General features: G+C 45.4%; 1 protein-coding gene across 1 annotated transcript in view; it reads left to right on the forward strand.

Moving 5' to 3' along the window:
• The window catches only part of FADS1 (fatty acid desaturase 1), a 29,485-nt gene extending 14,716 nt beyond the window's left edge, over positions 1-14,769 (forward strand). Inside the window, 7 exon segments of the mRNA XM_077116010.1 lie at positions 10,161-10,221; positions 11,683-11,759; positions 12,613-12,710; positions 12,902-12,998; positions 13,283-13,362; positions 13,450-13,575; positions 13,891-14,769. Coding sequence (XP_076972125.1) covers positions 10,161-10,221; positions 11,683-11,759; positions 12,613-12,710; positions 12,902-12,998; positions 13,283-13,362; positions 13,450-13,575; positions 13,891-13,942 — 591 coding nt within the window. The 3' untranslated portion in view covers positions 13,943-14,769.

Here is a 14,769-nt window from a genome sequence, read left to right on the forward strand (position 1 = left end):
TCCATTCCCTACTGTAGCCCCGGGAGCTGTTCTGTACTGTTTCTGTTCACCTATTAGTTGATTTGGAGTCGGAGGAACTAAGACGCATGTACCTTACTAAGACGCCATCTTGGATCCGGCCTAGCCTCAGATTTTGAGCCTTGTGAGAGTAGGAGCTTTGTTGTGTTCACCTCGGTCTCTCCAATGCCTAGAACAAACGGTGCCTGAGACTTAGTAGGTGCTCAGTAAATGCCTGTTGAATGTAAAATGAATGTTTCATTTAGCAGTAGTGCCTTGCACAAAATAAGCTCTCAATAGTTATCTGTCAAAACAGTGGGTGGATACATGACTGAAGGACGAACCTTTCTACCCTGGGGGATGGTCCTCCCATCCCCTGTGGTTATCTGCTTACCAGAAGTAATTAAGGAGAGAATAATGCAGCCATCGAATGAGGCAGCAGAGCCTTATAGCCCTATCTGTGTGGGTTCACGGTAGGGTTCTTCCCCTAGTTAACTAGCCCAGTGGCCCTAGCCTGTCTCAGCATGGAGGTGTACAAAATAAGCACCACCGGCCAGAAAAACTGCCAGAACTTTTAGTGTGTCTGGTTTTTCTGTTTCCTTTCCACAGATGTTCATCAAACTTTGCTTAGCCTCCAAGGGGCTTTATGAAGCTCATGTTGAAATTAAGAGACCAAAAGATTTTTTATTTTTAACATTTTTTATTGTGAAATATAACATACATAGAAAAAAAACGCAACTAATTTCAAAGGAGACCAAGAGATTTTGATGAGAATTTGGGGTTGGACGTTGAGGGAACAGTTACCTGTGTAGGGGTAAAAACAGCTGTCTATAAAGCAAAAAAATGTTTATTTGGTACAAAGCTTATATTTTGACTAGTGCATTTCCTAATATGACTTATGTAGACAGCTTAACTGAACACCATAAGTACATGGAACCTTGAGTAGGGCATGAGATTTTGTTGGTTTGTCCAGAGTGATGCCTCGATAAATCCCAGAGTGATTTGAACAGTGAATAAAAAGTCCCTTTCAGGGAATGGTGAGAAAAGGGGAAGATTCAGCTTCCCCAAGTTGAATTCTTAATATTCTCACAAGTAGTGGGGACAACCAAAGTAATAAGCTGAGCCCCCAATCTTGGGGTTTGTTCATATGAAACTTAACCCCACAAAGGATAGGTCGAGCCTACTTAAAATTAGGCCTGACTTCTGGGTCAAGATGGCAGCTTAACAACGTGCACGTTTTAGTTCGTCCTCCAGAACAACTACTAAACCAGAAACAGTACAGAACAGCTCCTGGGGCCACGCCAGTGACCAGACACACAGCATACCCCAGTCTGGACCAGCTGGACCAGCTGCGAGCACCCCCCAGGACCGTGAGTTCCCAAAGCTGCGGCGGCCAGTGCCCCTCCCCCACAGGCTGCTTCCCAGAGGGGAAAGGAAAGGACTTTACCGGCAGCAGGGACTGGGCACAATCAAATGCCAATTGTGGAACTAATTAACAAATTCTGACTACTAAAAATAGGCCCCCAGCTTAGGTGAACCTGATCAAAGCGGAGATTGCTCATTTTTGCCCCGGCGCCAAGGGGGCAGGACTGACAGAAAAAGGGGGGGAAAAAAAGAAGGAAACAGAGGTTTTTGTAGCTGTGTATCTACAAAGGCTTGAGTGCCTCTGGATACAGCTGCAGGACTTTTCAGACTGCAGCTGCCCCAGGCATAGGCAGAAGTGAGCTCTTTTGGGGGCTTATCTGGAGCTTGTGCCTTCCCCAGGGGAGGGGTGAAGCCCCACCCAGGTGGAATCCCTCCATCAAGGAATTCAAACACCAGGGCTTGGTAATTTGAAGCCATTAAAACCAACCTACACCCTCTCCTCTGTCTCCACCACGCCCCCAGCAGGGAGAGTCTGCCAAAGTTAAAGGTACCGCATCATCTTATGCTGGTAGGACCTGCAGTCAGACAAGCGCCACACACAGGGCAGGATAAGAAAAACAGAGTCCAGAGACTTCACAGGAAAGTCTTTCAACCTGCTGGGTCTCACCCTCAGGGAAAACCGATGCAGGTTACTCTTTCCTCCTGATAGGAGGCCAGTTTGGTCTGGGAAAATCTGGCTGGGGTCTATAATATCTAAGTAGACCCTCCTAAGTGTGGGCGGGGGGAAGGCACCACACAAGCAGGGCAAGAAACAAGAAAACAAGAACTGAAAAATTCTCCTCTGTTAAACAAAATTTAAGCTAAAGGTCCAGATAAAGCTGAACGGAATGTCAAAGAACAGATAGACAACAAATTCATCCAGCAAGAAAACCTTAGATAAAAGAAGTGAAAGCAATCTCCAAAATAAACTAATTAAGGTAATTAAATGCCTAGACGCCAGCATAAAATAATAAATCACACTAGGAAAATTGAAGATATGGCCCAGTCAAAGGAACAAACCAGCAATTCAAATGACATACAGGAGCTGAAACAATTAATTCAGAATGTACGAACAGACATGGAAAACCTCATCAAAAACCAAATCAATGAATTGAGGGAAGATATAAAGAAGGCAAGGAAAGAACAAAAAGAAGAAACTGAAAGTCTGAAAAAACAAATCACAGAACTTGTGGAAATGAAAGACACAGTAGAAGAGATGAAAAAAACAATGGAAACCTACAATGGTAGATTTCGAGAGACAGAACATAGGATTTCAAAACTGGAGGACGGAACACCTGAAATTCGACAAGAAACAGAAACTACAGGGAAAAAAAATGGAAAAATATGAGCAGGGACTCAGGGAATTGAAAGACAATATGAAGTGCATGAATATACGTGTTGTGGGTGTCCCAGAAGGAGAAGAGAAGGGAAAAGGAGGAGAAAAACTAATGGAAGAAATTATCACTGAAAATTTCCCAACTCTTAGGAAAGACTTAAAATTACAGATCCAAGAAGTGTAGCATACCCCAAAGAGAATAGACCCAAATAGACATACTCCAAGACATTTAATAATCAGAATGTCAGAGGTCAAAGAGAAAGAGAGGATCTTGAAAGCAGCAAGAGAAAAGCAATCCATCACATACAAGGGAAGCCCAGTAAGACTATGTGCAGATCTCTCAGCAGAAACCATGGAGGTGAGAAGACAGTGGGATAATATATTTAAATTATTAAAAGAGAAAAACTGCCAACCAAGAATTCTATATCCAGCAAAACTGTCCTTCAAACATGAGGGAGAGACTTCCGGAGAAGATGGCGGCTTAGTAAGACGCGCGGATCTTAGTTCCTCCTCCAGAACAGCTACTAGGGGAGTAGAAACGATACAGAACAGCTCCCAGAGCCACAACAGAGATAAAAAAGACAGCGTACCCCATCCTGGAACGGCTGACTGGCTGAGAGAACCCGTTCCGGTGAGATCGCCAAGGGGCGCGGGCTTCACCGGGCGGGGCGGCAAGCGGCCGGAGTCACTCCCTTCCCCCTTCCCGGGCCTGCTGGGAGAATTGGACAGGCGGTCCCCTCAAGCCGCGGCGGCTGGCACCCACACCACGCGCAGCCCCCTGGACCAACTGAGAGAATTGGATCGGAAATCCCCAGGCCGCAGAGAACGGTGACGGGGCGGGGGGCCCTTCCAAACACGTGACTCCCCGGGAACGGTGCACTCTCCTGGGCGGGCTGCGGTGGCTGGCACCCTCCCGCCACGCTTGGCGCCCCGGGCCGACTAAGAAATTTGGATGGGCGCTCTCCCGGGCTGAGGCGGCCGGCGACTCTCCCCGCGTTCGGACCCTGGGCCGGCTGGCACTCTTCCAAGCCGCTTCGGCTGGCGAACCTCCCCCACGGTGAGAGTTTTCCAAAGTTAAAGGACCCACAGCACCTTTTACTGGTGGGACCCGCAGACAAACGTGTGCCACGAGTGCCACCTACTGGGCAGGATAAGAAAAACAGATCCCAGAGATATCACAGAAAAATCTTCCAAATTGTTGGGTCCAGCACCCAGGGAAATCTGACTAAATGCCCAGACGCCAGCAGAAGATAACGGATCACGCTCAAAAAATTGAAAATATGGCCCAGTCAAAGGAACAAACCAATAGTTCAAATGAGATACAGGAGCTGAGACAACTAATGCTGAATATACGAACAGAAATGTAAAACCTCTTCAAAAATGAAATCGATAAATTGAGGGAGGACATGAAGAAGACATGGGCTGAACAAAAAGAAGAAATAGAAAAACTGAAAAAACAAATCACAAAACTTATGGAAGTGAAGGACAAAGTAGAAAAGATGGAAAAAACAATGGATACCTACAATGATAGATTTAAAGAGACAGAAGATAGAATTAGTGATTTGGAGGATGGAACATCTGAATTCCAAAAAGAAACAGAAACTATCGGGAAAAGAATGGAAAAATTTGAACAGGGTATCAGGGAACTCAAGGACAATATGAACCGCACAAATATACGTGTTGTGGGTGTCCCAGAAGGAGAAGAGAAGGGAAAAGGAGGAGAAAAACTAATGGAAGAAATTATCACTGAAAACTTCCCAACTCTGATGAAAGACCTAAAATTACAGATCCAAGAAGTGCAGCGCACTTAGAGATTAAACCCAAATAGGCGTTCTCCAAGACACTTACTAGTTAGAATGTCAGAGGTCAAAGAGAAAGAGAGGATCTTGAAAGCAGCAAGAGAAAAACAATCCATCACATACAAGGGAAACCCAATAAGACTATGTGTAGATTTCTCAGCAGAAACCATGGAGGCTAGAAGAGAGTGGGATAATATATTTAATTTACTAAAAGAGAAAAACTGCCAACCAAGACTCCTATATCCAGCAAAATTGTCCTTCAAAAATGAGGGAGAAATTAAAACATTCTCAGACAAAAAGTCACTGAGAGAATTTGTGACCAAGAGACCAGCTCTGCAAGAAATACTAAAGGGAGCACTAGAGTCAGATACAAAAATACAGAAGAGAGAGGTATGGAGAAGAGTGTAGAAAGAAGGAAAATCAGATATGATATATATAATACAAAAGGCAAAATGGTAGAGGAAAATATTATCCAAACAGTAATAACACTAAATGTTAATGGACTGAATTCCCCAATCAAAAGACATAGATTGGCAGAATGGATTAAAAAACAGGATCCTTCTATATGCTGTCTACAAAAATGAGGGAGAAATTAAAACATTTTCAGACAAAAAAATCACTGAGAAAATTTGTGACCAAGAGACCAGCTCTGCAAGAAATACTACAGGGAACACTAGAGACAGATACGAAGACAGAAGAGAGAGGTGTGGAGAAGAGTGTAGAAAGGAAGACTATGAGTAAAGTTAAAAAGAAGGAAAATTAGATATGACACATAAAATCCAGAAGGCAAAATAGTAGAAGAAAGTACTACCCATGTAGTAATAACACTGAATGTTAATGGATTAAACTCTCCAATCAAAAGACATAGTCTGGCAGAATGGATTAAAAAACAGGACCCAAGACTTCCGGAGAAGATGGCGGCTTAGTAAGACACGCGGGTCTTAGTTCCTCCTCCAGAAAAGCAACTAAAGAAACAGAAACAATACGAAACAGCTCCCGGAGCCACGACAGAGACCAAAAAGACAGCGTACCCCATTCTGGAACGGCTGAACGGGCAGGGAGAATCCGCTGCGGTGAGATACCTGAGGGGCGTGCGTTTTCCCGGCCGGGGCGGCTGGCGACTGGGGTCCCCTCCACGCACGTGGCTCCCCGGTCTGACTGGGAACGTTGGATAGCGGGGCCCTCCCACCACGCTTGGCGTCTCGGGCCAGCTGGGCAATTTGGACCAGCACTCCCCCAAGCCGCGGTGGCCGGCGACACCCCCCTCCACGCGCGGTTTCCCGGGCCGACTGCGAGATTCGGATTGGCAAGTTAAAGGAGCCACAGCATCTTTTACTAGTGGGCCCCGCAGACAGACGAGCGCCACGAGCGCCACCTACTGGGCAGGAAAAGAAAAACAGAGCCCAGAGATTTCACAGAAAAAACTTTCAACCAGCCGGGTCCCACACCCAGGGAAATCTGATCAAATGCCCAGACACCAGCAGAAAATAATGGATGATGCTCGGAAAATTGAAGATATGGCCCAGTCAAAGGAACAAACCAATAGTTCAAATGAGATACAGGAGCTGAGACAACTAATGCTGAATATACGAACAGAAATGGAAAAACTCTTCAAAAACCAAATCAGTAAATTGAGGGAGGACATGAAGAAGACATGGGCTGAACAAAAAGAAGAAATAGAAAATCTGAAAAAACAAATCACAGAACTTATGGGAGTGAAGGACAAAGAAGAAAAAATGGAAAAAACAATGGATACCTACAATGGTAGTTCTAAAGAGACAGAAGCTACAATTAGTGAACTGGAGGATGGAACATCTGAATCCCAAAAAGAAACGAAACTATAGGGAAAAGAATGGAAAAACTTGAGCAGGGGATCAGGGAACTGAATGACAATATGAAGTGCACAAATATACGTGTTGTGGGTGTCCCAGAAGGAGAAGAAAAGGGAAAAAAGGAGGAGAAAAACTAATGGAAGAAATTATCACTGAAAATTTCCCAACTCTTATGAAAGACCTAAAATTACAGATCCAAGAAGTGCAGCGCACCCCAAAGAGAATAGACCCAAATAGGTGTTCTCCAAGACACTTACTAGTTAGAATGTCAGAGGTCAAAGAGAAAGAGAGGATCTTGAAAGCAGCAAGAGAAAAACAATCTGTCACATACAAGGGAAACCCAATAAGACTATGTGTAGATTTCTCAGCAGAAACCATGGAAGCTAGAAGACAGTGGGATGATATATTTAAATTACTAAAAGAGAAAAACTGCCAACCAAGACTCCTATATCCCGCAAAATTGTCCTTCAAAAATGAAGGAGAAATTAAAACATTTATAGACAAAAAGTCACTGAGAGAATTTGTGACCAAGAGACCAGCTCTGCAAGAAATACTAAAGGGAGCACTAGAGTCAGATATGAAAAGACAGAAGAGAGAGGTATGGAGTAAAGTATAGAAAGAAGGAAAATCAGATATGATATATATAATACAAAAGCCAAAATGGTAGAGGAAAATATTATCCAAACAGTAATAACACTAAAAGTTAATGGACTGAATTTCCCAATCAAAAGACATAGAATGGCAGAATGGATTACGACCCAGCAATACCACTGCTAGGTATCTACTCAAAGGACTTAAGGGCAAAGACACAGATGGACATTTGCACACCAGTGTTTATAGCAGCATTATCTACAATTGCAAAGAGATGGAAACAGCCAAAATGTCCATCAACAGACGAGTGGCTAAACAAACTGTGGCGTATACCTACGATGGAATATTATGCAGCTTTAAGACAGACTAAACTTATGAAGCATGTAATAACATGGATGGACCTAGAGAACATTATGCTGAGTGAGTCTAGCCAAAAACTAAAGGACAAATACTGTATGGTCCCACTGATGTGTACCGACATTCGAGAATCAGCTTGGAATATATCATTGGTAACAGAGACCAGCAGGAGTTAGAAACACGGTAAGATAATGGGTAATTGGAGCTGAAGGGATACAGACTGTGCAACAGGACTAGATACAAAAACTCAAAAATGGACAGCACAGTAATACCTAAGTGTAATGTAACTATGTTGGAACACTGAATGAAGCTGCACCTGAAATATGGTTTTTTGTTTGTTTGTTTGTTTGTATCTTTTGTTTTTGTTTTTTTTCTTTTTCCTTTTTATATATATATATTTTTTTATTAGTATTATTATTTTAATTCTCTTCTCTATATTAACATTCTATATCTTTTTCTGCTGTTTTGCTAGTTCTTTTCCTAAATCGATGCAAATGTACTAAGAAATGATGATCATACATCTATGTGATGATACTAAGAATTACTGAGTGCATGTGTAGAATGGAATGATTTCTAAATGTTGTGTTAATTTCTTTTCTTTTTTTTGATTAATAAAAAAAATTAAAAAAAAGAAAAACAGGACCCATCTATATGCTGTCTCTACTCAAAGGACACGAGGCCAAGGACACAAATGGACATTTACACACCAATGTTTATAGCAGCATTATTAACAATTACCAAGAGATGGAAACAGCTTAATTGTCCATCAACACGAATGGCTAAACAAACTGTGGCATTTACATAAGACGGAATATTATGCAGCTGTAAGGCAGAATAAAGTTATGAAGTATGTAACAACATGAATGGACCTTAAGGACATTATGCTGAGTGTGATTAGCCAGAAACAAAAGGACAAATACTGTATGGTCTCACTGATATGAACTGACATTAGTGATATAAACTTGGAATATTTCCTTGGTAACAGAGACCATCAGGAGATAGAAATAGGGTGAGATATTGGGTAATTGGAGCTGAAGGGATACAGATTGTGCAACAGGACTGAATATAAAAAATCAGAAATGGACAGCACAATACTACCTAACTGTAATGTAATTATGTTAAAACATTGAATGAAGCTGCATGTGAGAATGATAGAGGGAGGAGGGCTGGGGACATACATGAAATCAGAAAGAAAGATAGATGGTAAAGATTGAGATGGTATAATCTAGGAATGCCTAGAGTGTATTATAATAGTGAAATGTACAATGTACAAATTTTAAAAATGTTTTTGCATGAGGAAGAACAAAGGATTGCCATTATTGCAGGGTGCTGAAAATAGATGATAATTAATAGTTTAAAATGTTACCTTATGTGTGAGACTAAAGCAAAAAATGTTTATTTATTACAAAATTTATATTTTGACTAGTGCATTTCCTAATATAACTCATGTAGATAGTTTGATTGAATGTCATAAGTACTTGGAATCTCAGGTAGGACATGAGATTTTGTTGGTTTGTCCAGAGCGATCCCCTGATGAATCCCAGAGTGATTTGATCAGTGACTGGAAAAGTATTTGCAAGCCCCCTTTGGGGAATGGTGAGAGTGGGGAGAAATTCAACTTCCCCAAGTTGAATTCTTGATATTCTCACAAGCAGTGTGGACAACCAAAGCTATAGGCTGAGCCCCCAGTCTTGGGGTTTGTTCATATGAAACTTAACCCCACAAAGGATAGGTCAGGTCTATTTAAAATTTAGGCCTAAGAGTCACCCCCAAGAGAGCCTCTTTTGTTGCTCAGATGTGGCCTCTCTCTCCAGCCAACATGACGAGCAGTATCACCACCCTCCCCCTCTCTGCGTGGGACATGACTCCAAGGGGTGTGGACCTTCCTGGCAACATGGGACAGAGATCCTGGAATGAGCTGAGACTCAGCATCAAGGGACTGAGAAAAACCCTAGAATGAGCTGAGAATTAACATCAAGGGATTGAGAGAACCTTCTCGACCAAAGGGGGAAGAGTGAAATGAGACCAAGTGTTGATGGCTGAGAGATTCCAAACAGAGTTGAGAGGTTATCCTGGAGGTTATTCTTACGCATTAAGTAGATATCACTTTGTTAGTCAAGATGTAATGGAGAGGCTTGAGGGAACTGCCTGAAAATGTAGAGCTGTGTTCCAGTAGCCATGTTTCTTGAAGATGATTGAATAATGATATAGCTTTCACAATGTGACTGTGTGATTGTGAAAACCTTGTCTGTTGCTCCTTTTATCTACCTTATCAACAGACAAGAAAGACATGGAATAAAAATGAATAATAGGGAGAACAAATGTTTAAATAAATTTAGATTGAAATGCTAGTAATCAGTGAAAGGGAGGGTAAGGGGTATGGTATGTATGAATTTTTTTCTGTTGTCTTTTTATTTCTTTTTCTGAATTAATGCAAATGTTCTAAGAAATGATCATGATGATGAATATGCAACTAAAAAAAAAAAAAAAAAACAGTTATCTATGGAGACTCTGATGTCAAAAAAGTACCAGATAGGAGAAAGGAGGGGGAGAAGGAGGTGGGGCCTGGACACCTCACAGCAAAGGTACGCCAGAGTTTGGAGGATTGCCTTGTGTGGGTGCAGACCAGCCTGCAGTGTGCCAAGGTGGGGTGCACTCAGCCCGATCACAGTCCCGCTTTTATGCCCAATGCCTGGAGGGAAGGCTGAGCCTGCTGGAACGTGCCAGCCACACCAACTAGCTGACAGGCCCTGGGCCCAAACTCCTGAGCAAGGAAAAGCCATGGTCACAGGGGGAGAGGAATAAGTGACAAAGATGCTGATTCATGTTTGCTTCTCTTCACAGCTTGGTAAAAAGAAGAAAAAGTACATGCCATACAACCACCAGCACAAGTACTTCTTTCTGAGTGAGTGTCCTCATCTAGCACAGTGATAACCACCTTGGGAGGGGGTGCTGAGTGCTGGGAGGAGGAAATGACCCTCTAAGGGATTTCAGGAAAAGGAGCTGAAAGTACCACACCTCTGACCCCAGTTACTCCCTGCATGAGCAACTGGCTAATGGTTGGTTAAAAGTCATTTGTATTGGGGTCATCTGTTTCCTCCAATCCCACCTCAACTTCCACAAGTAAACCCCGTGATCAGGTGACGTCCTCTTGAATAAACCTTAAACCTTGGCAGAGACCTGGGCCCCGATGATCAGTGAGGCACATCTCACCCCCAGGGGACCAAAGGAATAGTTGTGGCAGGGCTGGACCCAAAGAGGGAATGGAAGAGCTGTTGGAACAGAAAAGAAAACAAGTCTGTGGCTGTCTTAAATCCTTTCTGAAGACTGCTCTGTATTCCCTGCAGTTCTATACTGCCTAAAACTTGAATTTTAAAACTCCTTTAAAAATTAAAAACCTTTCAAAGGAAGGATCCCTTTGACCCCATTTCAGCATGAATGAATTTATCCTAACTACCTGTTACCGACCAGCTCTGCTGGAGAAAATGTGGATGGGATGGAATGGTGAAGCAGAGACACCCGGAAGAAAGAACTTTAGACTCTATGGCACATCAGGACAGAGGATCCATGGGGGGGAATTGTCATAGAGGGGGTCACAGGTAGCACCAAGGACACTGGAGAACAGGGATACAGAAAAGAAAATGGGGTGGCATGTAGGACAGGACCCAACTTCCATTATTTTCCGAAAGCAGCCCTTCCACTCCTTATGCCTTTCTACAGCCTTCCTTCAGGGCTTCAGGTGGGGGTGGCCCAGCCCGTCTCCGTAATTCTGGAAAGTGAGTTGCTCAGCCCATGGCGGGTCAGCAGGTAACACCCCCCACCCCCACCCCACCCCTCTCTGGCTCCTGCCCCAGTTGAGGTGGCCACCTGGTAAAGCAGCTAGGGAAGCAGGGCAGATGACTGCAGAGACAGGGAGGCTAGGGTGGGATTGGAGGAACTAGTTGGACCCAAATACAAATGACCTGCTGGTGAGGGCCGGTAGAAGGCCCTCTTTTACTGGCAGGCTCATGACTGTGGCCAGGGCCTGGGAAGTACTGGCAATGCCCATTTAAAGTGTAGGATCAGAGCAAGTTCTATGCATCGTGCTTGAGTGTCCCCAGCTGTCCTCTTCCACTGGGGAAGAATGCCACTGCCACCCCTCACCCTCCCCAGTATCCTCTTGGGGGACTTCTGCCTTCTCCGGACTTGCATTCCTGCTCGCTTCAGTGCCTTCTGCTTCCAGTGAATCAGGGAACAGTAAGGCAGCTGGAGCAGGTTCTGAAGGAGATGGCCAGAGGCAGCTCCCTGCTGGAGGGCGTATCTCCAGCACTTTAGTAGAGACCTTTCTGCTATTCACATCTCCTCCCTGTCTCCGTTTCCTCCCCAGTTGGGCCCCCAGCCTTGCTGCCTCTCTACTTCCAGTGGTATGTTTTCTATTTTGTTATCCAGCGCAAGAAGTGGGTGGTGAGTATCCATGGCCCAAGAGTCCCACACATCCTTTGTACCCTGAGGGCGGGCAGAGGGCTTCTCCAGGGCATTGAGACTTTCTCCAGCCCTAATGTAGAACAAATTAATACAACCAGGTATAGGCCCTCCTTGTCTTTGCCTAATTCCGCTCAGCCAGTATCTCCTCAGGTTCTTACACTGGACATGATACCAGGTGCTGGCAGAGGGAAAGATGGCTAAGAAACGGCACCTACTCTGAGAGAACTTTAATGAGGAAGTATGTGGTTGATGCTAGACAAGAGGTATAGGCAGAACGACCTGGGGCTCCAGAAAGGCTTTTCGAAGTCACTTCTCTAGCTGGCTTTGGGGGGTGGGCTAACACTGGCAGGAAAAACTGGAGCATGGGGAAGATGCACCCTGAGCAGTGAGGCTGGCGAGTGAAGGGCAGATTTGGCCACCAGGTGTGTTGTGTAGCACTTAAGTGTGGGGGCAAGAGTACGGGGCTTGGTTGGGGAGACTTTATCAGGGGACTGACATGGACTGAGCCATGGGCTGGATTCACTGGCAGCATGAGGAAGGGATGAAGGATTTAGAGGGGTTGGCAAGGAGCTGGAGATAGGGAGACCCTGTTGGCCCCGGCACCTATGCAGATAACGGGCAAGGAGGGCTGGAATGGTTTCATTTGGAATAGCAAAAAGGAGACAGTGGCACTAGACAGTATAGGATCAACAACTGAGAGCAGAAGCTGAAGACGGTTGAGTGTTCCAGCCTGGGGGATGGGGAGAATGGCTGCCACGTGCAAAGGAATAGGTGAAGCCAACAAAGAGCCACTTCGTGCCAGTAAAGATGCCCCCTGCTTCTTTCACTGCAGGACTTGGCCTGGATGATCACTTTCTACGCCCGCGTTTTCCTCACTTATACGCCACTGTTAGGACTGAAAGGCTTCCTGGGTCTTTTCTTCATAGTCAGGTAGTGTTTGATGGGGATGCAGGGATTGGCAGGGGAAAGCACAGATGTTTGGGAACAGCATCTAGTCCGGGGGCTGTGCTGGAGCTTTGAGTCACAGGGATGTTTTATGTGTTGGCTGGAGCTGTTATCTGAGGGTGGAGGCAGACATTAGCTCTGCCTGTACTGTTTTTTGTCTGTGTGTCATCCACCAGGTTTCTAGAAAGCAACTGGTTTGTCTGGGTGACACAGATGAACCACATCCCCATGCACATTGATTATGATCAGAACATGGACTGGTTCTCCACCCAGGTAAGGGAGGCTTACCTAGAAGACCCAGGCATAAACCAAATTAAGAAAAGGGTGAGTGGGAACACAGGCACAGGGCAGTGGGGACAAGGGGACAGTAACAACCAAAGTCCTTGCCTGTCATTACCTCATTACCTTGAGGCATCTCTCCTGCCACCATGGGGGGAAAGGACTGACCTGGAGCAGTACCACACCCCTTCCTGGCAGCCAGGTCTACCTGGAGAAGGCTAGGCTGACCTTTCTATCTGATATCCAGAGATCTGCCCTCATCTGGCCTTTCCCTTCAGCTTCAGGCCACATGTAACGTCCACAAGTCTGCCTTTAACGACTGGTTCAGTGGACACCTCAACTTCCAGATTGAGCACCAGTAAGTAGGGAGACCCTGGGGTCTGAGTGTGGGTGGCAGGTGGGAGCAGAAGAGGAGCCACTGACTCGGCTCTGTTCTCCTTTAAAGTCTCTTCCCCACCATGCCTCGGCACAATTACTACAAAGTGGCTCCCCTGGTGAAGTCCTTGTGTGCCAAGCATGGCATAGAGTACCAGTCCAAGCCCCTGCTCTCAGCCTTCGCTGACATCATCCAGTGAGTACCTGAGCCTGAGAAAATGGCTGCTAGGGAGGGAAGAGAGGGCAAAGGCAGTGGGGTTGGTGGTAAAATGGGCTTCACAGTCACCTGGAACGGAGGTCATAGCAGAGGCCGGGCACCCTACCAGTCCTGTGGCCAAATCAGGCCTTGCTCTTGCTGGACCCCATCTCAGTGCCACCACCCAAGCTAACTTTCTCATGAGCAAAGGGAGAAAAGCATTCACATGGAAGGGCCCTTATGGTGGGTAGTTTGGGTTTTAGGCTTAGTTCCACCCTCTCACCCTCACTGTCTGTTCCCATTTCGTCCTGGCAGCTCACTGAAGGAGTCGGGGCAGCTCTGGCTAGATGCCTACCTTCACCAATAACAGCTGTCCCCCACATGGAGGAGGAAGAGGGGGAGCCTCTGGAGTGAAAGCAGAGGGGAGCCTGAGGGGCAATGCCACTACAATTCTAATATTCAGAGCGGTGGGGGGTGGGTTTGGGGAGATAAAGGCTGTGACTCCCACCTCTCCCCCTTGATCTTTTAGGCACAGTTCTGAAACCCAAAGAGAGGTGGGGGGACATGCAAGCCTCTGGAAGGAGGGAAGGAGCCCTTGAGGCGGGGATGAGGGATTTGTTGTTTCTTTTTTCTAGTTTGGCAGATGCAGGTGGTTGGTGAGCAAAGAGGGAGCCAGGAGGGTATTAGAAGAATAGGGAAGAACTACTGAGCCCAGAAACGTCAGAAAAAGATTTAGCTCTAAAATTTCACCTAGGCAAAGGGTAAGCTTTTCACCCTAGGCCAATTCTCAGTGCCTTTTCCACCCTCACTTGCAAACCTCAGAGGTTCAGAAGCTAAAGGGAGACAACAGTTGAACTTTTTGGGCAAGATTTAGGAAGGAAGCATTAGTCCCTAGACTTCTAAGGCCTGACAACCCAGCGTCTGCAAGCTCCAGTCATTGCCCAGGGCCAAGTGTGACCTAAGTCTACAGAGTATATGCCTCAAGCTCTGGGGAGAAGCCAGTTCAACTTGCGTGGCATCAGGGCAAAGGCTAAGACTGTGGTCCTGGAGACATCTGGCCCTACGGGACCGTGGCACCAATGATTCTGGTCTTGGGTTCTGTCTCGGTGCAGAGGGAGCACTGGGTCTGGGACTTTTGCCAAAACAACCTGTACAGAGAGTTGCTGACCAATAAAAATCTCATCTTTTGATTCA

The sequence above is a fragment of the Tamandua tetradactyla genome, chromosome 9 (genome assembly GCF_023851605.1).
Source record: "Tamandua tetradactyla isolate mTamTet1 chromosome 9, mTamTet1.pri, whole genome shotgun sequence".
NCBI lineage: Eukaryota > Metazoa > Chordata > Mammalia > Pilosa > Myrmecophagidae > Tamandua > Tamandua tetradactyla.